Genomic DNA, 22,241 nt, shown 5'->3' with positions numbered 1-22,241 from the left:
TGAAACTGAATATCAAGTCTTTACTGCTTAATAAATAACAATACCTAAACATTTTGCTAGTTACTTTTCCTATTGAGCAGATTATAGGGGATGTTACTCAGCTCATATCAGAGAAATAAAGTGTTCTTGTCTTGGAAAACTACTTGGGTTTTGTGTTTTTTTTTTTCCTGAGCTCTCCTTTCTCTTTCCAAAGGCCAGCTACAAACTTCCTGTTTTGAAACTTTCCCCCTGCAGACTGGACCAGATGCAATTATTTCCTGAAATATTTAATCCAGCAGTGTTAACTTTGTCCAGCTGAAGTAAATATAAGTGAGCAAAGACAAAATAGTAAAAATTTAACCCTGCTCCCTGGAGCCAAAAGCCCACTGCCATAGCAGCAGGAATAAGACAGACACAGAAGCCAGTGATGACACGGACGCTCAGCACACTGGACAGCCAGCCCCTGAGCTAGAGATGACTGGCTTCCTATCAGACCTGGTGAGTACGTGGTGGGGCACTGACATTTGGGGTATTTTTTATGCTATCAGTGCATCAAAGAAAACAAAATCACTGTCTCTGTCAAAACAACAAGGCTCCGATTTGCAAAAAGTACTTTGGAAGTGATTCTACATACTTTTTCAGGGAACTGCAGGTGTTCGCACTTCTTATGGTCTGTCTTCCATCTTTGTCAGAGCCTACTGCAAAATCCTTAAACAAGTGAGATGTTTCTGGAGAATGAGAGGCACAATTTAAGGAGCAGCTTGAGGCAACTACATGCTTAAGATTTTCTCCTACTTCTGCAGGTACAATACCAGGGACTCTTCCAAATGGTCATTGTCCTGGGGATCGGTGGAACATTCCAAATTGGCTTTCAAATCTCTACAATCACCTACATGAATCAGGTAGGTGAAAGCTCACATAGCAGACTAGTAAATGGCATCACCAAGTCCACATCCCTTTCTTGGCATGCTCCTCCCTGATAGTTAGCAAGGATTTAATCACTATATTCTCTTCTTATGATTAACTCCCATTACTGTGCAATTGTGTAAAGCAGAACATGTCAAAGTGTTGAAAACAGAAGAAAATAGAGAGATCTGCAACTTGTTGTTAATAGAACTGTTCCTCAAAAAAAGCACTGACAGGTGTGCTGCAAGTTTACAGGGAGACGGATGTCCCATGTGGCTACTCCAGTGATACCATATGACACTCTCAGAGCTTACCCATCTTCACATAGGGAAGTCAAACAGAACAAGTCAAGTGAACTGTGCTCTAACTGCTTCTCTCCACTGACCACAGGTAAAACTTCCATTTGAGACACTGGAACTTAAGGGAAGACATTATCATTTAGTAGAAATCACCTTATGGCAGAAGTGTTACTTTCAGGCTTCAGAGCACAGAGTTCTAAGTGAGAAAGGGTTTAGAAACTGCAGTTCCTCTTCACAAGTCTGTGTCTTAGAACCTCAAATTTGAAGAACAACCAAGCAAAGAATGATCTCCCAGTAACAGAGAATCAACATAGCATACTTTATTATTCTATGCCTAATAGCTAGTATAAACTTCTAGAGTCTACACAAAATAGAGACTTCAGCTAAAGCAACAAAGTTATGTTATAAATGTAATAAAATACATGCTGCAGAGTCTCAGTTATTGTTAATTATCCTTTTTTCTCTGTCTCAGCATGTTAAGGCTTTCATTAATGAAACTTGGCTGGAGCGATATGGCTACCCCATCCATCAGGATAACCTCTTGTTCCTGTGGTCTCTCATTGTGTCCATCCTTGGTATAGGAGGTCTCTTGGGTGCTTCAGGAAGTAGATACCTGACTGTCAAGTATGGCAAGTATGTATGTTTAATGAGAATCTGTCAACTGAATCTTAATTTAAGGAAATTGCAGTTGAGGTTTTTAAAGTTTTTAAATGTGAGACTGACTTAAAGGTACAGTCACAGCTGTACACAGGCAGCTTGGCAGTGATGCCAAGTTGCTGCTTCTTGCCTGTGTCCTGTGGCACTAGCTGACCAATTATGCTTCCAGCCTGTCACACAAAATGCAGTTAACTGAGGCTTGTTCAATTGGAAAGGTTGCTCCCAGCTGAAGGCAGAGGTGTTTCTTGGAGATGCTACTCAAAATATAGCAGCATTGAGATGCCCCTATGTGCTCCATCAATCTCACATTGCTTCCCTTCCTTGTTTCACTTTCCCTGGTTTACTGGAAAATGAACTTTGACGTATGACCCAGAAGGGACCCAGTACAGGCTGGAAGGTCCTGTCCCAGAAGTCACAGTGCCCACACATGCCTTCCAGGGAATCTGGAAGTAACCTTTTTTCCAGTGCCTCTCTGCTGACCATGTAACAGACATCCTTGGCTCTAGTGAATTCCCCCTGTTCAGATCCTGAGCTAGCTGGATGACAATATAATTCTATGTAAGAGGGACACAAAGTGTCCAAAGACAATAGCAGAAGGACTTCATTTTGTACTGGACCATATATGCGTAACCTGACAAAGTTATCAATATGATTTCACCCTATGCTCCTGTGTTCCAGAAGCTTAAATGCCATTTGTCTCCTGATCTACAAAAATGTTTTCTTTGCTTGCATTTACAGAAAAAAATGTCTCCTGTGCAACAATCTATTAATGATAACTGCAGCATCTATCATGGGCTGCAGCAAAATGTCCCAGTCCTTCGAGATGATTCTCATTGGACGCTTCCTATGTGGTGTAAGTGTAGGTAAGTGATTCCTCCCATGGGTTAAATATTGCATCCTTATTCAAAATTGATAACCCTCTGCTAAGAGAGAAAAAAATCTTAATTCCACAATCCTCTGTCAGGAGATATTCTACACCAACCAACAATAAGCAGGATAGTTTTAAGTGATCTTGCAGATACCAAATGAAATTCAGCTTTGCCAAGTCCATAAATATTCAGAGCCATCATAAATGTTCTGATACAACTGAAAACTTTTCTAGTGGAGAAATAGATATAGTATTACTTTAATTTTGATGGACAGTACTCAAAATTATATGGAATATAGTTTAAATCTAGTGCTCTCATATGGCTTCAGAGAAACAGACCATTCAAAGTCATGGCCATTTCATTTTGACTCTGAGCATATTTAGGGACTGTTCTACAATGGTGTTCAAACTGCTTCAAAGCAGTAAGTCCTTGGCATTAGGAGCTGGACACAATCTAGTACAATCTAGTACAGGTAGTCTATGTGCAGAGAAAACAACTTGTGCTATTGTCAGTATGTCTTGTATTTGTTTCCTCCACAAAATGTTGCTTTTCTGTTTAGTTTTGGATATTCACAAGAATGCCTTTTTTTTTTTTTTTAAATAATTTACTTAGAAATTAGTGTCTATTTTTTCAAATAACCAGGTTCTCTAAATTGCTGAAATACCGATGTATTGAAGAACATTATTTCAAGGACTGCTCACCCATGGTCACCCTTTACATAAGATCTTATGATCTGCAGTGATATGCAGTCTCCATAGTAAAAATTAGGTCTCTACATAAGATCATAAGATCTTAATTTTTGCTATGGAGACTACATATCTCCACCATTTTGCCAACTTATAAAGCCAGGAGAAGAAAATGATTTCAAGTCAGATTAGAGGAGCTGTGACTATCACATAAAGAAAATACTCTTGTTCCCAGACTAGATTTCAGAATTCGGAGTTATTAAGTACTTCACTGATAGCTGGAAACATCAACTCTGTTTCAAATCATCAGAATTATTGCTGTACATTGAAAAGAAATACTTGCATCTTCTCTCGAGTCATGTACAAACCAACACTGAAGCACCGTATACTTTAACTCACAATGGATCTACCGTACCAGCTCTTCTATAACAGCAGTTCAAACAGGGCTGAGATTATATACATTAACCACAAGCAAATTAAACACTACTTCACTGTTCAGTCACGCTGTTTAGTTATTCAGCTTTTGCATATTCTCCTTTAAAATGTACTAGGACTCAAAAGAGACACTGTGATGAGGCAGCACCCCACAGGTGTACAGTTCTTAAGATCAGGAATCTGCACTGTGCAAAGAGGACAGGAGCCACTTCTGTAGAAAAGGTTAGAAAGCCTAGTACTGAAAAATCTCATGCCTAGGTTGAGGTATGAGAAACAATTTGGTGCACAAGACAGCTATATTCTGTGCTGCTTAGTTATTTACATTCAGTTTTATCTCCCATGGTTATGAATGTCTTCTTCTTCTCTCCCATAATTTCCTCTTCACCTCAAGGCTTTTCTACTCCTCTGCATCATCAGTATGTTGGGGAAATTTCCCCTAGGAAGCTACGTGGATTTGCAAACTCCACTGCCTCTTTCTTTTGGTCACTGGGAAAAGCCGTAGGGCAAATTGCAGGACAAAGGTATAGTACAACTGATTTGCGACCCAGTTCATATCTGGATCCCTCTATTTTTTGCTGCTTCTTCTGCTTTTCCATTCATTTCTTTCTCTTCTTGAAAACCAGTGTCATGAACGTTTTATCCTACACACTTGATTTATTCCTGCCAGGGAGCTGCTGGGCAGCCAGTCCCACTGGCCCGTGCTGATGGCCTCCTGTGGAATTCCTGCACTGGTCCAGCTGTTCACTCTGCCCTTCTTCCCTGAATCCCCACCATATCTCCTCATGCATAAAGGAGACCAGGAGGGCTGCAAGAAAGGTAACTGAGTGCTCTGTGTTCCTGTTCCTTACTTGGTTTTCAGTTGTTTTGAGAGTTTTCTCTCCCAGTGATGAGAAAAGTTTCTCCCTGCTCATTTCTGACTCTGAATACTCACTAAGTACGTTTTTGTTGTCATCACATAGAACACAAAACTACTTCTGTATTACAAAATCTTTCATACTAAGCTGTTATGCCCTGAGCAGTATAAATGATAAATAATAAATGACAAATGGCTGTTTGCACTGCAGGGCTCCATAAGGCACCACTCAACTCTATGTTGTTGGCTGTGTGTACCAAGCTTGTACCCCAAGAGAACAAGGAAGGGATTAATGTGGACTCATGGGCAGGGAGGAAGTCATTGTGCACCTCACTAAGCCCCTCTCTCTGAACAAGCCCCTCTGTGAAAAAGGGGACAGGGCTCTGGAATACACCATAGGATATCTTTGCCTCACACTGCAGACACAGCCCATGCTGGTCTGACAGACATATGTATCACCCACTTAAACTCCTCAGTCACCAAACAAAAGAGACAAATTAACATGGCAGGTCTCACTCTCCTTCTCCTCTACAGCCATAAGGCAGCTTTGGGGTGAAGGCCATCACCAAGCAGAGATTGATGACATCATGAAAGAGAAGGCAACAATGAAAAACATCAAGATCTTGAGTGTCCTGGAGCTAATGAAAGACCCAGCTACCCGCTGGCAGCTGTACATGATAATTATTCTGACCATCTCAGTTCAGCTGTGTGGCATCAGTGCAGTTGAGTGCATTTCCCCCTTAAAGTCTCAAAGCATTTACAGTGACCTTAAAGAAGATATTACAGCTCTCAGGAGCTCCCCTCATTTTTCCCAGGTTTCCCAGGCCACTGTTTGCTATCTACCAACCCTTTTACACAGCAGTAGCTGCCTGCAGAATTTGGCCAGGCTCTCCATATGACATCTTCTTGCCCAGGTCTTGGTCATTGCTGGAGTTACCATCCTCTGTATTTAGGCTTATTTCTCAGATATGAGGCTGCTATTTCTATAAACAAGCCCACTCACTCTTGGCAAAATCTACAGCACAGTTTTATGTTACTGCTCCCATGTGTCAGCATTCTAAGGAGGACACTTGTGGTGGGATGACAATATGCTCACTCTACCTTTAGCTATTAAAGCATACTCACGGTTCTGGCGGCTTCTGCAGTCCCCCTTGCCTTCTTCAGATAAGAACTTTTCTGAGATAATTCTGAAGCCACAGCCTTGCAATTTCCTGCATGATTCTCCCCTGTGTTACTTCATACTGCAGCAACACCTGTGAAGGAAACACAGAGCTGAGCCTAACACAGTTCAAACTGAAATCTTTATCATCTTAGCAAATCTCTGAACAGAGCAGAAATACTGTAAAATAAAAGATGTCTCTTTTACTTCCTCATGATTCCATAACCCACACTCTTCTTTCTTGAGAAGGAAGAGTATATCCTACAACACTGTTCTTGGATGGGCTCCAAAAGTGACAATATAACTGTTTATGAAAGCACCTAAATGAGATCTATGCAAACCTAATTACAGCAGCTGGAGATTTGTTTATCACAGAACTTTATCTTTCATCAAATAAATTAATTTGATAATGTTTTATAATGTTTTTGTCTGCCCATAAAGTGAATGCTACCAGAAAGAGTGCACAACTCTTACTCAAAAGCTGAGCTGCATGCTCCTTGGTTGCCAGCTCCTATCCAGGTCAGTGTTACACAAACATGGGTAAGAAATGATATTCTTTCTTCTCTTACTGTCCTGTTTGTCATTTTTGTCTCCTCTAGATTTATTTTTATACTTTTGAAGTCCTCCAGGCAGCTGGCTTTGAAGAAAGAATGGTCTACTATATGACCCTCTCCATTGGACTTGCAGAACTCTTGGCCACTGTAGTCTGTGTAAGTCAAGTCATGTTACTGTGGGAATGTGTCACCATTTGCTTTTCTGGCACTGACACCAGCTGTGATTTCTGTCCCTCAGAGCTCCATCATTGAGCGACTGGGAAGGAAAACACTCATAAGAGGGGGCTACTGCATCATGGGTTCACTGCTAGCCGCTATCACAGTGACCCTCTCCCTACAGGTTAGGAAACTCTTCTCTCAGTAGTTCTCTTTCCATTATCTGTTCTCTTCTATTCTTACCGCTGCTCACAAGCAGGAATATGTTTCTGAGAAAGGAATGTGAAGCTCAGAAGTGCTCAAATAACCCTCTGCACATAGGATTAATCCTTTTCTCAGCAAGTACTCTCTGCACTCCTGCCTCCCTTTAAGCAAGACCATAGCAAGGGGTGCACAAAGCGCGGAGAAGGAAGCCTTGATTCCTGATACCGTCAGGCTGCAAACACCGAACACTGGTCAGCACAGATCAAAATGAAGTCATAGGAAAATTGTCCTTTCTATGTATCTCTTAACAAGTAAGAATTTAAAAACCAGATTCTTTGAAGTTCAACTTTGCTGCAGATTTCCCTGGGAATGCACATATTTGTTCACACACCACAGAGCAGTTCAGCTCTTTATTACTGTGTCAGTGATGTAACTTCTTCAGAAGCAGTTCTCTTGGGTTACCAGTATTCATCTAAGAGCTGTTCAGTAGAAACTACTGCAAAATTAACATTGAAGCAAGGTGGCAGCAGACTTCCATTTCTGTTTCAATCATCAAGTGTCTCCGATATAGGAGAGAGATCTTTTCCTAAAGCATCGTGTCCTATAACTTCTTGACTAAGATCTAGGAAAGCTCCTTTTCAGTAGGAATTATTATAGCTACTAATGCTGCCAAAACCAAAGAAAGATATGACTTGGCCTTCCCATACCTCTAAGGGTTAGGGGAAGCACTGTGGGATCAAGGAGAAAGGAGTACAGGGTGGAAAAGACATCCTTTAATTGAAGGCATCTAAGCTTGACAGCTGCTCTGCACCAGCAAACTTGATGCTCTGCACACCTAGCAAAAATCTCAGGGCTCTATCCATAGGAAAAAGAACTCACATTTCCAGTTCTCCCACACCATGTATTTTTTACTGAAGTTCTCGCCTACAATTCACAGATTTCACCCAGAAATTGTTTTTTTCTTTCTTTCGTTGTGTTTTCCCAGGATTGGTATTTCTGGATGCCGTACTGCAGCCTCTGTCTGATTATTTTATTTGTAGTTGTCTTTGGGCTTGGGCCAGGTGAGTACCTCATTCAAAAGAAGTAAAAGCATCAAGTCATGTCACCTTGCAAATATGGATGGGGAAACATTGCTTTATTTAGTACACAGCATTTCACAAAGGTGAGTTCGTTTAACCTAACCTTGTAGTCATGTAAGCATCGTGGGTCCAGTCAGTGACCAGAAACTTCAGTGACATCCAGTTTGGGTTTTTATAATGAGAGACTGATGAAAGGAGAGAGCAAAAAGTATTCACCAGAAAATCACAGAGAAACAGAGTGAAATTAGGCTTCTCAGAAATACTAAGAGGAAAAAAATGAAAAGGTGAGAGAGAAAGAGAAGAAAGGATACTTCTAAATTCATTGTCATTTACTCTCAAATTGTATCCCATATAAAAGGCAGCATAGAAGTCCTACTTTGGATTAACTCTTTTCCTAGCTTATACTACTAACTCCTTGTGAACTTATAAAGCTTATTTATTTTTAAAATACTTGCCTTCTCACATGGTAGGTGAAATTATTTTCCTAATTCAAGGCCATCAAAGTTCTGTGGCTTCAGGACCATCACTGAAATGCCCAGGAAGTGAATCTGGACAGACTGCTTATCACTGATCTAGCAATATCATACTGGGAATTCTTGCTTGTGGTAATAATTGGTATTTCACACTCTGCAGCCTTTATAATGGGATGTCAGATTTTTTGAAATGCCGACCACTCAATTCTTAAATCTCCTCAGTAAAATTTGTTTGAAGAAATTAATATTTAAATAAAGTGACACGTAACAGCCACAAACACTCTCTTTTCTAAAGGACAGTGACATACTGAAGTCTCTTGAATGCCAGCCAACAACAGCAGCACCTTTTTGAAGATCCAAATCTTCAGATCAAACACATTGAGAAGTAATTCTTACTCCTCTTCCTTTTAGGTGGTGCTATAGTTTCCATGAGGGTTGAAATTTTCAAGCTGTCATGTAGACCACCAGCCTTTGTGATCAGTTCAGTTTGCAACTGGCTGGGTGTCTTTGTGATCGGAACATCCTTCCCATTCATTGTGGTGAGTGACTTACTCCAGGGCACTCCCCAGGTGTGCCATGCTCCAGAGCTGGCCATGGGAGCTGGAAGAAGAGCAGCAAGTGACATCTCAAGAAAGTGACAAACAAAAAGATATGCTCATCTTGCTCTCTTTCTCACTCTGCTCTTCCCTGCAGGAAGGACTCAAGCACTTCTGTTTCCTCATCTTTATGGGGGTACTTTTCACTTCAGCAACATTTTTCCACCTGTTCCTTCCAGAAACAAAAGGGAAATCAATTGTGGAAATAACAGAAGAGTTTGATAAACTAAACTTCAAAAAGAAGAACGTTCCAGCAACTCCAAACCATGTCATGGAGGAGGGTTACACTTTCTGCACCAGGCTGTGACTGGCTGCTAAAGAGGTGGCAAGCATTCTTAAAAGAAAGAAATAAAAGATCTTTGTTGTTTCCTGGCTAGCAAGTTGGTCAAATGGATAATCAGCTTTCATTATCCATCATCTTTGAGGCTTTTCTTTTGCCAAAACAGCACGGTTCTAAAGCACTCCACTCTGGGCAGCTTAGAAAAGGATGATGGCTGATATTAGTGGAATAGACTTGTCTAACTCATGCACATCTTGGCTCAACTTGCTGATGTGTAAATCTCTTCTATAATAGAGCAATTAATACACACTGAAACTACATGGAGAATTTGTAAACATTCTGCTGACCGCACAGAAAAGGAAGACTTATGATTGTTCCTCTCTCTATGATTCTATGAGTTTGTATTTACAACCCTGAAATAGCAACAGTGAAGTTCTCAGCTTGCTATTTCTGGCTAGTCCTCAATTCACAACACATTAAAGAAAAAGAAATAACAGAATAGGACAGAAAGTCTTTGTTTCTTTAGACTGAACAACCACATCTTTCCAGATTCCTGTACTTAATGCCACAATTTTCTTCTGTTATCAGGTTTTCATTCTAGTTTGTCAAAATTCAGCACATTTGGATTTAAAACGTTAAATATCAGAATCTCTCCTTTCTTTGGACTGCATTGATTTATTCTATTTAAAATAAAAAAAAAGAAAGAAAATCAATCATTTGATTCGAAGACCAGATTTATTCATGAATTGAATAAAGAATTAGTAAAAAATTCCTATACAGCTTTACTTATTTCAGTGGCAATACAGCTAACAAAGTCACAGATCCCATCACCAGAAAACAGAAGCACCGGGAGTCCTTTCAGGTACTCAGTGCTATCACCCAAACAGCATCATCTCCTTAAGCCTGCAGCTACCCCCCCAGGATCAAACTGCATTGTGGGCAGTGAAGCACATAACAATATGCAGTGGAGTGTAACATACAAAGTAAAATCTAAACACTAGACGTACATAGTGAAATAAATGTTCCTTTTTATCTCTGATACTGCTTTGACTGGTGTATTTACTTCAATGAGGCTATTCAAAATACGAATTCTGTTATTCATCTTAACTGCTGCTTACCTTTTATTGTAAATGTTAAACGTAATAAAAATGGCAGATGAACTTATAATAATGCGCCTGGCCTCCACAGCTGTTTCCTTACAAACAGTAGGACGTCCCTCAGGAAGAGCTGACTAGAAAAAACTGTTGATGTGCAGATCTTTCCATGACTGGGATTTTTTGTTACTTCTTTCATATTGAAGAACACTCAAGACCTCTCCCTAAAAGATAATCTATGAAACACGGAGAGTCCCTGGAGTCAGAAACGGCCCAAAATTTTGCAGGGTTCTGTATATGTGTATGTATATATGTACCCAGGCTGGATGGGGCTGTGAGCAGCCTGGTCTCCTGGGAGGTGTTCCTCCCTATATCAGTGGGGTTGGAACTAGATGATCCTAAGGGTCCTTTCCATACCAAATCATTTTAAGATTCTATGATTCTATGTATAACAACATAAATGGAAACTACGAGTCATTTGGAGACAAATCTTTCCTTGTAGAAATCTCAACTGTTGGTAAAACAGAACTATCTTTTCCTAACCCATCAGTCTGAGCACATCCTTCATTCCGTTGCAACAATACCCCAAATCTTTGGAAACATAAGAAGATCATGTAGCATTGCTGGATTGACTCTCCAGTGAGCCACTCCTCTGATCTGTTATTCATTAGATGTTATTAGGAAAGTCTTCTCCATACGATCTTTAACAGGAAGTGAGCTGATGCCCTATGGAACATTAATGTGACAACGAAGTGGAACAGCTGTTTGGAGCACAGGTCAACCTTTGCCTGTGCTCAGTGGAGCGAGAGCTGTATTCTGGTAACAGCCTGGTCAAGGGATGAAAAAGCAAAAATGTATGGTTCAAATATAAAGCTGGAGTATCTTCAATAATTCATAGCATATAACATCTTGGCTGGGTATACTGGCACTTCTGCTCAGCTATTTAAGCCTTAGCAATCCAGGTCTTCCTTGATGTTCTGGGGTCAGAATGAATAAAAGTTGCCAAAACCCTCGTAAACATACCAGCCAGTTATCTGAAACGGCATGACTGCAGCATCCTGCTGATACTTCAGAGTACTGTGGAAGTCCAGCCCAGAGACAAAGAGGTGAACCACTCAGAAGAGCCATCAGCTGATGTGTAAGGATTTTCTCAAATACTGACTCTGAGGCAGATACAAAAACTTTCAAACTAGATCAGAGAAGTGCTGTTACATAGACACTAAAAACAGACATGGGATGGTTAGACCTTATTTGAGAAGGTTTAGGACAGCTTTGCATATGTGTGTCTTGCATGATTGTAACGCTGCATTTTCCCCCAGCACCACCTAAGCAAGGCAGATCCCAGCAGCTGGCATAGCATTTCTTTCCTTTGGCAGATGGTCAGTTTGTCATTCCAACTTTGCATGACTTTCCAGAAAAATAAATTAATTCCTAGCATCAAAGGGATGATCTCACTTGTGTTCTAACAACACTTTCACTGCTGGAGACCTAATCAGAAAGAAAGAGAAAGAGAAAAAGAGGAGAGGAGGAGAGGGAAGAGAAAGGGAGGCGAGGAGGAGGGAGGGGAGAGAAGGCAAAAAAGCTCCACCACGCACTCTCAGCTTACATCAAAAACAAAGACAATTTCATTGTGAGAGCAACACAAAGCTGAGGAAAATGGCCAGGTGGCACTGCATCTCAGATGGCAGCTGGAGAATTTGTGGATATTCTTTGTGGGTGATACATTTTCTAGTATGGCTATTTGCATACAATAATTTTTGTCTGATTTCTTCATCTTCTGTAACTGAGGTGTAAAATGTAAATGGTATCTAAGCCATTTACCAGCTTAACACATATAAAACCATTTTAGCCATGAAATAAATGAAGTTAAAGACTGAAAACATTCCCTGTGATGTAAGAGATAACATTCCATCTCTGGATGTTACTAGACTGATATTGAATCTTCCTTTCCCAACAAAGAAAAATCCACTTCTCCTAACTATTCAGCTGCTTGAGCCCAATGTGCCACTGTAGAATTGTTAGGCTCCTTCCAAAAGTCCTGCAGATCCAGATCTGAGCCCCATCTAAAATTCCCAACAGATAACACTGCCTCCATGGTTCTTAGTTTCTAATGACAACTAAGCAATTTATGGCTATTGGAATTCCTTTTAAAATCAATGTCTCTGTTTCCTATTGCCCTAGTACAAAAAGGAGTTCATAATGTATACAGGTTCCTTGCAAGGGAGACCGTCTTGGTTACTTGAGCTAGATGTAACCATTGGTTGAAATATTTAATCCAACAATTCTAAACTTTGTACAACAGCTGAAATAAGTGTAATTAACTCAAAAACCTTCTAACTAAACTTTAACTTCAGTAACGTGGGACTAGTTCACTGACGCTGCTATTGTGTAATGTGAGCTTTCAGTTCCTTTGGCAGGTACCAGTCAGTAAGCAACAGGAATCAGCTCTTTCATCGGAGATGGCCACCTTTTTCTCTGACCTGGTGAGTAAATGTCACTTTTTCTCATGTCCCTGACATTTAAAGGGCAAGGTTAACGTAATCCAGATTTCTTAAAGATTATGAGCTCTTTTAGGACAGTGACCATCCTTCACTTCTGCATTTAAACATCACCAACAAGGTTTGGAGCATCGAAAAGTATTTTTCATGCAAGAAGACAAAATAAAAACTAACAGAAATGGTTGCAGTTCCACTGTCTGACAATGCTGTTGTACTTTTGTCTGCTGAATTACTGAAAACTAGCAGGCACTGATTACTTTCATGGCTAATTCTAAAGTAATGAATGGATTAACTGTGCTGCAAAAGGCTAGGATATACGTGACAAGCTGCAAAAGTAATGAGCTTCCTCATTTCATCCATCCATTCAATATCGTCCATCAGGAGTTACCACAGTCTTAAGATGGGAAGAAATTATAACAACTATTTCTTACTCTTATTTCTCAGCTTTCACTACATACTAAAATTCTTAATTTCTAAATCTATCATGCACCCATTAAAAAAAAAAGCAAGAGTGAGAAAGGTGAGTTAACTTGTTTGAATGCTTTTGTTGGTAGGCAAATCCACTGAATCTGAGATAGAGCTTTGAAGGAAATTCAGAACTGTCCCTGGAGGAACTCAAGGCTGGGTTGGATGGAGCCCTGGGCAGCCTGACCTGGTGCGGGGCAGCCAGCCCACAGCAGGGAGTTGGGGCTGGGTGATCTTTCAGGTCCCCTCCATCCAAAGCCATGCTGTGATTCTGTGATTATCTGGCTTGAAAAGGACACAGGGCACAGCGCCTTCTGTACAGATCAGTAGTATCACATACCCCAGATACGTCTGGGTAGTTTTGTGTGAGGGAGAGTTTTATATTAGTGCAATTATAAAGTCTATTCCAAATTATCATCTTCTCTTTTTAGTCCATGCCTTTCTGAAGAAGGCAAATGTTAAAAGTATTGTTCCTTTATTAAGCTTAAGGACAACAACAAAGTCAGAAACAAAAGCAGTACATTAATGTGAAGTTGACGGAGAACTTCATTTTCACTTCACAGGTTCAGTTCCAGGGGCTATTTCAAATGGTCCTAGTGCTGGGAATTGGTGGTAGTTTCCCATATGGATTCCATATTTCAGTCATCAACTCCCCCTCTGCAGTAAGTAGCCATCTCCCTGGCCAGTTTTAAGATGTGGGGGGTCTTACTTTCCAGTTCATCAATCCAGTTTCCAGTTCATCAATCTGCCATGCATATGATCTCCTCTCCTGTATGCTACTTACAGGCAAAACATGGCCAAATACACAGATGTCAAAGTCACAGTATTACACTTCCAGCACCATTACTGTCTTCCATGTGTATAAAACACGCTTCTCATAGCTAGAGCCTATAAGAAAGAGAGCCGTCCTGCATTAACCTGTCTGAATTTGATTTGTAATTTTACTTCTTTCTTTTTCTCCTGATGTAATTGTAAAAGATCAGACACTGACACTAATTTGAATATTTTGAACCTGCTCTCAACTAACCTATTTTACTCAGGAAGTTAATCTCAAAAGAAATCTAGTCTGGGCTAGAACTGAAGTATGGCAACCAAATAAAATGAAGGAATCTGACACCCATTATCCAATCGAAAATCATTTTCCTTTTCAGCACATCAGGAAGTTTATTAATGAAACCTGGATAGAGCGACATGGCTCTCCCCTCCATCCAGAGACAATCATGCTGTTGTGGTCCTTCATTGTGTCTGTCTTTGGGATCGGAGGCTTCCTGGGGAGCCTCTGCTGTGGCTACCTGACTACCAAATACAGGAAGTAAGTGCTTCTAGTCCAAGTAAAAGGAAACACCAAAGTGAATGAATAACCCTTTTCTTCTTGGTCAAAGCAGCCTGATTGCAGACTAAACTGCGTGTACTGGCACATCCAATGTTTTCAACTTGCAAAATCCAGCAAGCTTTACAAACACCCAAAAAGTAGTGGAGTCTTTTGCTGTAACGTGCTATGTGCAGCCTCTCTAAACACCTGGAAAACAGAGTGCAGAAGACATTCTTACGTGACAAAGAGCCAGATTTCTACTTATGTACAGTTGTTTTGGGGTGATGACATTATATCGAATTTTGATATCTAAACTAATGAACCTGTGGACAGAACTGGAAAAATTTCCCTGAAACTACACTGTAAAAGATGAAGACAGCACCAACACAGATTCTCTGAGAGAAATCTCCATTTCTGGCAGTACATTTTGCTAGAAATCATTCCAAAATTATTTTTCTCTCTGGAAGGAGAAAAATTCCTCACCAGTCTGGTCTTTTCCCAGTGTCTGTTTATAACACCACTAATTTCATTTGCAGAGAAATTGGCAAACTTATCTGCTTGGTGTGATCCATTTAAAGATCTGCTCCACAATCCATTGGTCCAGAGGCCCCTCGTGTGGGTCTTAACAAACCAGCTTAGCCTGCCTGCCATTCTGTTCTTTCCTGTCAGGTAAGTGCCCCCAAGAAATTTCTTGTGGGACACTGCCTAATCCCACACTCAGAGGTCTCCCATGACTGGAAACAAAAATGAGTTCTCCCATGGATTATTCAGTGTGTGATAACCTGTATTACAGTCTTTGAAACAAAAGATCTCTGAGAGTTCTTGATGTATGCAAGCGGACTCTAGTCTAGCAAGCATCACAGCAAAACCGAGTGCAAACGACTTTGACTTGATCCTGAGACATGGTGACTGGGAGCATATCAGCCCATGATTCACACAGAGTGCTTTTTGAAGCATGAAGCTCACCTCTGAGAAATGCTTTTTGCCATCTCCCAATACCTCAGGTCACATCCATCTGGCCAAGAGTGCCTTTAATATGATCCATATGGCAAGAGCCATAGACAGATTACTGTCTATGTATGTAACATTTTATGAGGAGTTCCTGAGATAAACATTAATGAATTCAGGCATAAAGGACTGTGAAATTTTAAAGTACCACTTAGACTATCCAAAGTCAAAATTCTTTCAGACATTTCTTTAAACAACAGGAATGGTTCCGCCATGCTTTCTATCAGGGAAAAACAGTCAAAAGAGATTCTCGTTTCACATTAAATTCTCATGGTTTGGTATTGTTCTTTGTTTCAGAAAAAAGTGCCAGATTATCACCAACCTGATCATGCTGGTAGCTGCACTTCTAATGGCCTTCAGTAAAACAGCCAAATCCTTTGAGATGATTCTGGCTGGACGCTTTCTTTATGGCGTTGGTACAGGTATGTGCTCATGACATTGTGCAGAGCAAGCACCCCTGCTGTCCCAGGATCTTCTCTTCAGGTATTGCCACTCTTGAGTAATGAATTTAAAGAACCAAGTAAACGTACTAGGCCCTTAATAAAAATTAAAGCCCCCATCCCTTCGCAAGGAATTTGAATCCAAATGTCAGAGTGAATGGAAGCAGAGGAAGACAGGATGGGGCCAGAAATTTCAGCTTTTTGCAGTATTTTAACAGTCACTTTTCCTGTTTTCTCTTAAAGGGTTTTCTCTCAATATACATCCTCAATATGTAGGAGAGATTTCACCCAAGAAGCTGCGTGGATTTACAAACTCCACAGTTGCTGTTTTTCTGACACTGGGAAAATTCACAGGACAGGTTGTTGGACTACGGTAAATTCTGTTTTTCTATTGTGTTACACAAAAAACAGTAGAAATCTTTCTATATACTTACCATCTCATCTACTCAATGACTGAGAAACTTTAATCTTCCCTAAAACAGGGCTTATCTTTTGCCAGAAAAAAACTTTCGATTAAATTGCTCCACTGCACCCTTGAATGGAAACTGAGCATTCCTCACCACTCAGGAGAACATTCATAACGTTGTTTCACATGCACTTTCCAGGGAGATTTTAGGAAGTGAAGCTTTGTGGCCATGGTTGTTAGCATCTAGTGGACTGTCAGCATTGGTTCAACTGATTACTCTTCCATTTTTCCCTGATTCACCATCCTACCTCCTGATCCAGAAGGGTAATGAGGAAGCCTTCAGGAAAGGTAGAGTGTCTAATTTGCCACCTAATTCACGTGATTCTGTAGAATGCCAGCTTCAGTAGAAGATAAGAAAGCAGCACAGAGCTGTTCAACACAATGGTGTGTATAACGGAGCAATAGCAGAGGTAGTTCTAACAAAAGTGGTCAAGTTTCCTAAAGCAAAACATCTGCCAGAGAATTCACTTGGGCTAATTTAGTCAGTTCAGAAAAGAAAGATGGACGCATAACGGCATGTTTAATGCGTCCCATTTGGGCAGTAACTATCTCTTTAAAGGGTTTGGGCAGCCCAGTGCTTATTAAATAAAATGTACATAAATGTTTACTTGGGGTACAGCTAAGTCAACTCAACTTTAGAAAGATACACTATACTGACAACAGAGGAACAGTATTCTTCTATCTGCCTGTTGACTCAAGATCAACTAGATGACAGAAGCAGACAACAAACCAGCCACCAAGAACCTACATCAATGGATAGACTGAATAAGGGTTTAATGTAATCATTTATGATGGAGATATTCTGGTAGAATAATGCACTTCCGTCTCTCTCCCCAACAGCCATTAGGAAGCTCTGGGGGGAAGGAGACCATCAAGCAGAAATTGATGACATTATGAAGGAGAAGGTTGCAATGACGAGCACCAAAACCTTGCGAGTCCTTGAATTACTAAAAGAGCCATCTATGCGCTGGCAGCTTTACATTTTGATGATTGTCATGACCACCTTGCAGCTCTGTGGAATCAATGCAGTTGAGTGCTCTCTTTATCCTCAGAACAATAAACAACTTTAGGCAGCATTACAAAACCCTCCAAGTTACTATTTCTTACACCAGCTTAGACTAAGAAACTCACAGGATAATTTCCATTGGAAGAGACCTTTGGAGGTCATCTGGTCCATATCCTACTGATCACACTAAAGCTACCTTCAAAGTTAGATCAAGCTGTTCAGGGTTTGGGCCAGCTGACATTTGGAGGCCTAGAGATTCCATGACTTCTCTGGGTCCCTGTTGCAGTGCTTAACCATCCTCTCTGTATTATGTGCGGTTAGAATCATCCCTTGCTGACACTTGTGTCCATTACCTCTCATTCCTTCACTTTGTACCTCTTAGAAAAGTCTGGCTCCATCTTTCCTACTCTCACCTGCAATTAGGTCCCACCTTCTCTTCTCCAGGGTGAAGAAACCTCAGTCTCTCCTCAAATGTCATGTACCCTTATCCCTCAAGCCTTTCAGTGGTACTCAGACCTGATCCAGTTTTTCAGTGTTTTTCTTGCAGTGAGGACCCCAAAATTTGACACTCCTGACTTTGGTACCATGCAGGGAGGAATGACCAAGTCCCTCAAGCTGTTGGCTATGCTTTTACTAACACAGAACTATACAGTTATCCTTCACTTCCATACTAATATTCCAACTTCACTAAGAGATCAAAAGTGACACGCATCACAATTGCTAAACTTTTCTTCACAGGTGCATTTCCTCTCTGCATTTTTCAGATATATTTCTATTGTTTTGAAGTATTCCATACAGCCAAGTTTGAAGAATATCTTATCCCATACGTGTCGCTGGGAGTTGGGCTATGTGAATGCCTATCTTCTATATTGTGTGTAAGTAAGTCTTTGGAGACTGGAGTTTGAAGGATAAAATGTAATCTAGTCAACTGTGCTTTTCCTTTCTTATAAGCAGGCTCAGGGTAGATTTGCATAACCTAAGACACATCTTCCTGTTTCTATAAAACCACATGAAGGATGAAAGGCAGCTCTTTTCCATTATATCTTTAGAATCTTTTTTGTTCTGTAAAAATGTTTTCTCATTCTGTTACAATGAGTAAACACTAAATGAGAAGGCATGAGCAGAACACAAGGGTCAGAGGCACAGCTCCAAAGGAATAGGCGTCTGTATTAGCTGCATCTGATGGCTGGGATTAGATGAGTGTACATATGCATATACAATTTGATATATACAATCATGAAAGAAAGAAAACTATCTAAAAACAGTCTAGGAGAAACAAATAACAGCTTTGAAGCTGATAAATTTATCTGGATTTAAGAGCCTCTCAGATCGCTGACTATTATGCAGATAAGGCTCATGAGAAAGACACATGTACAGGGCAGGAGTTATTCATTTGAGAACTGAGATTTATGACACATTTTCTGCCTTTCAGAGCACCCTTATAGAGCGATTTGGGAGGAAGGTGCTGCTCTGGAGAGGATATACACTAATGTGTTCTGTGCTAGCACTCCTTACCACCACCCTGTCACTGCAGGTAAAGATCTAGTAGCCTTCTGGTAACTTGCGCAGCATCAACCCACATTTCCAGTCCTGCCTGAATAAGTACGAAAACTGGAGTCAGTGGAAATAAAAGAGCTCTGGCAGTCTTGCATGTATCTAACAGTTTGGTATCACTGGTTTCTCACTTTCAGCACCAGTTCTTCTGGATGCATTACTGCAGCGTTGTCTTGATCTTCCTATTCGTTGTCTTCTATGGAATTGGGCCATGTGAGTAAGAGAGAAAATTTTGCATCATCTTGGTTGGCAACACGACTGGCAAGGAAAGAACAGACTAATCCCATGATAAAATTCTGGAAAGTAGGAGAAAAGGGTAGATTGGTACAAATGGGAGAAAGAAAAAGGATACAAACACCTCAAATCCTTTTGCCAATCCCCATACCCTAATAATTTAAAACTATCACTTTCTTCAGAGAGTTTAAGAATGAAACTTCAGAACACTTTAAAAAATACTCAGCCAAAAATAGGATTCGAGGCACTGCCAGGTGAACGGTAGTGACTGACCTTTCATTACTCAGTGAGTTAAGCTTTATAGCCATCAACATACTTCAGGCAGAAATTACTACAGGAGCCATAAGAGCTATTACCAATGGCTACCAATGCAATAGGGAACTGAACAGATGCACTGGCATCAGCAAAAGGATTCCAGCATGTACGAGAGAAACCCAAAGTCCTAAATTAGCATCTGTAGAACCTTTCTGGAATCAAGGTCTTTCAGCCCCACAGCAGAGGTGATCTGCCAGCAGGCCATCTACTCTGCCTGATGTTTCTTAGCATTGCCACTGCACCGTGAAATGGAGGAAACAAGTATACCTTGCTTGTGTTCTGCTTTTCTTTTACAGCTGGAGCCTCTATAACTATCATGGTTGAAATCTTCAGCCAGTCATTCCGACCATCAGCCTTTCTGATTGTTGGCTGCATCAACTGGATGGGACTGTTTGTACTCGGGATGATTTTTCCATTGATTGTTGTAAGTCATTAACCAGATTCCTCCCTCTAGGCTCATCTACTTCTAAAAGCTGACAGGGAGTTAAATTACAGCAATAAATTGCATTGCTATGCAAAGCTTAGAGCTCTGTCTGAACATCAAGCCTGCTCAGGAATATCCCAAGCCTCTCAGAGAAGCAGCAGATCAAACATGGCCAGTGGAAACTGCTGGTGTGATACTCATTCTGGTTCATGTATTGAACAAAACTTTGAATTTCCATTAGTAAGACACAGACCCATAAACAAGGGCAAAGAGGTGGAAATGAGGTTCTCATTTTCCTCACAGTGTTTTTCATTTCTGCTTGCAGGATAACCTCGGTCCCTTCTGCTTCCTCCTCTTTTTGGGAATCCTCGCTTTATCAGCAGTTTTCGTCTACCTGTATCTCCCTGAGACCAAGGGAAAGTCAATCATGGAGATAAAGGCAGAGTTCAACAAGCTGAATTTTGGCAAGAAGGAAATCTCAGTTACAGAAAATAACTTCCCTAAGGATCAGTCGTTCTGCACCAAACTCTGAATGTTCAAAGGAGAAATCTGCATCCTTTAGAAAAGACAGAAAACAATGCTGCAATGGAAATAAATAGAACATAAGATCCTCCGTGTTTGTTTTTTTCCTGTTTGTTATGGCAGTCATTATGTTAGGGTTTTATTTCTTGCTGATATCTAAACACTCTAACAGGAAGTTTTGTCACTTAGGAAGGATTAAGCAGACCGAATGTTCATCAGTCACAAAAGAGAGATAAAATAGGAATCAATAATAAAATAAAATAATTGACTTGAAGGCTGATAGAGGAAAAACTAGATACGAGGTTTTGGGCAGTTCAACAAAATGTAGGTTCAAATCTTAGCAAAGGAATATAGGAGAAAACATTCCAGCTTTCTAAATAGAAAAAAATATTGAAGGTGAAATTGTTCTATGATACATTCCTTCTGGAGACAGAATGGGAATCTCAGTGGAGAACTTCTTAGCAACTCCAGGCAGGATGAAGGGCTGGCTGAACTGTTACTGTTGTATGTAAAAGAGGTTCAGTGGTTCCTATAAAACACTCTCCAGAGCTTTTGTGGCATCTAAGAATCTGGTTTCCAGACCAGCACATCAGCTTCTGGGAATGACATCAGACGATTTCAGAAAAGAGTTTGTTTTGGAAATGTTTTCCTTGTTACATAAGCAAGCTGCAAATGCCTAGAGATTATTGTACCCAGTAGAAAAAAACGGGTTCTGAAGTTCATTACAAATACAGTCTAAGTTTTTCTAGGTGACCACTAACAGCTATAGTACGATTTGTCACTAAATGCTTTGGATCATACCACCTGCTTCCAACAAATCACTGCAGAAGAGATTCAGAATCACAGAATCACAGAGTCACACAATGGTAGGGGTTGGAAGGGACCTCCAGAGCTCATCGAGTCCAACCCCCTGCCAAAGCAGGTTCCCTGCACCAGGTCACACAGCTCAGTGTCCAGGCAGGTCTTGAATATCTCCAGAGAAGGAGAGTCCACAACCCCCCTGTGCAGCCTGTCCCAGTGCTCCGTCACCCTCACTGTAAAGAAGTTCTTGTGCACATTCGTGCAGAGCTTCCTATGTTCCAGCTTATGTCCATTTCCCCTTGTCCTGTCTCCACGTACCATTGAAAAGAGTTTGGCCTCGCCACTATGGCCCCCACATCTCAGGTATTTATAAACCTGGATTAGATCCCTCTCAGCCATCTTTTCTCAAGGCTAAACAGCCCCAGTTCACTCAGCCTTTCTTCATAGGGGAGATGCTCCAGGCCCTTCACCATCTCTGTGATCCTCCACTGGACTCTTTCCAAGAGGTCCCTGTCATTTTTGTACTGGGGAGCCCAGAACTGGACACAGTATTACAGGTGAGGCCTCACCAGGGCAGAGTAGAGGGGGAGGATCACCTCCCTTGACCTGCTGGCCACGCTCTTTTTAATGCACCCCAGTATGCCATTGGCCTTTTTGGCCACGAGGGCACACTGCTGGTTCATGGCCAACCTGTCATCCACCAGGACACCCAGGTCCCTCTCAGCAAAGCTCCTCTCCAGCAGGTCACCCCCCAACCTGTACTGGTGTGTGTAATTCTTCCTCCCTAGATGTAATATCAAAGTGCACAAAAGACAAGTAATAATTCATTAAAGAGCTAAGGATTCAAGGAGGTATCATGGATTACAACAAAAAATAAGTGTTAAAATGATGTGTGAGCATAGGGAAATCTCATTTGT

At 40.9% G+C, this 22,241-nt stretch overlaps 2 protein-coding genes across 2 annotated transcripts; both read left to right on the top strand.

Moving 5' to 3' along the window:
- Window positions 1-453: 453 nt before the first annotated feature.
- Window positions 454-9,212, top strand: LOC140259673 (solute carrier family 2, facilitated glucose transporter member 11-like). The gene is made up of 12 exons (XM_072351217.1): window positions 454-477; window positions 783-881; window positions 1,657-1,817; window positions 2,580-2,704; window positions 4,223-4,352; window positions 4,499-4,647; window positions 5,219-5,406; window positions 6,443-6,553; window positions 6,636-6,737; window positions 7,743-7,818; window positions 8,721-8,848; window positions 9,003-9,212. The coding sequence occupies exons 1-12, from the start codon at window positions 454-456 to the stop codon at window positions 9,210-9,212; spliced, it is 1,503 nt and encodes a 500-aa protein (XP_072207318.1).
- A 3,526-nt stretch (window positions 9,213-12,738) lies between these two features.
- LOC140259702 (solute carrier family 2, facilitated glucose transporter member 11-like) lies at window positions 12,739-20,533 on the top strand. The gene is made up of 12 exons (XM_072351262.1): window positions 12,739-12,762; window positions 13,806-13,904; window positions 14,394-14,554; window positions 15,860-15,984; window positions 16,246-16,375; window positions 16,608-16,756; window positions 17,309-17,496; window positions 18,239-18,349; window positions 18,907-19,008; window positions 19,166-19,241; window positions 19,874-20,001; window positions 20,327-20,533. The coding sequence occupies exons 1-12, from the start codon at window positions 12,739-12,741 to the stop codon at window positions 20,531-20,533; spliced, it is 1,500 nt and encodes a 499-aa protein (XP_072207363.1).
- The last annotated feature ends 1,708 nt before the right edge of the window (window positions 20,534-22,241 follow it).

Source organism: Excalfactoria chinensis, chromosome 16 (assembly GCF_039878825.1).
Source record: "Excalfactoria chinensis isolate bCotChi1 chromosome 16, bCotChi1.hap2, whole genome shotgun sequence".
In the NCBI taxonomy this organism is placed as follows: domain Eukaryota; kingdom Metazoa; phylum Chordata; class Aves; order Galliformes; family Phasianidae; genus Excalfactoria; species Excalfactoria chinensis.
Note: the sequence above shows the minus strand (reverse complement) of the source record. Positions and strands in the feature narration are given on the sequence as shown.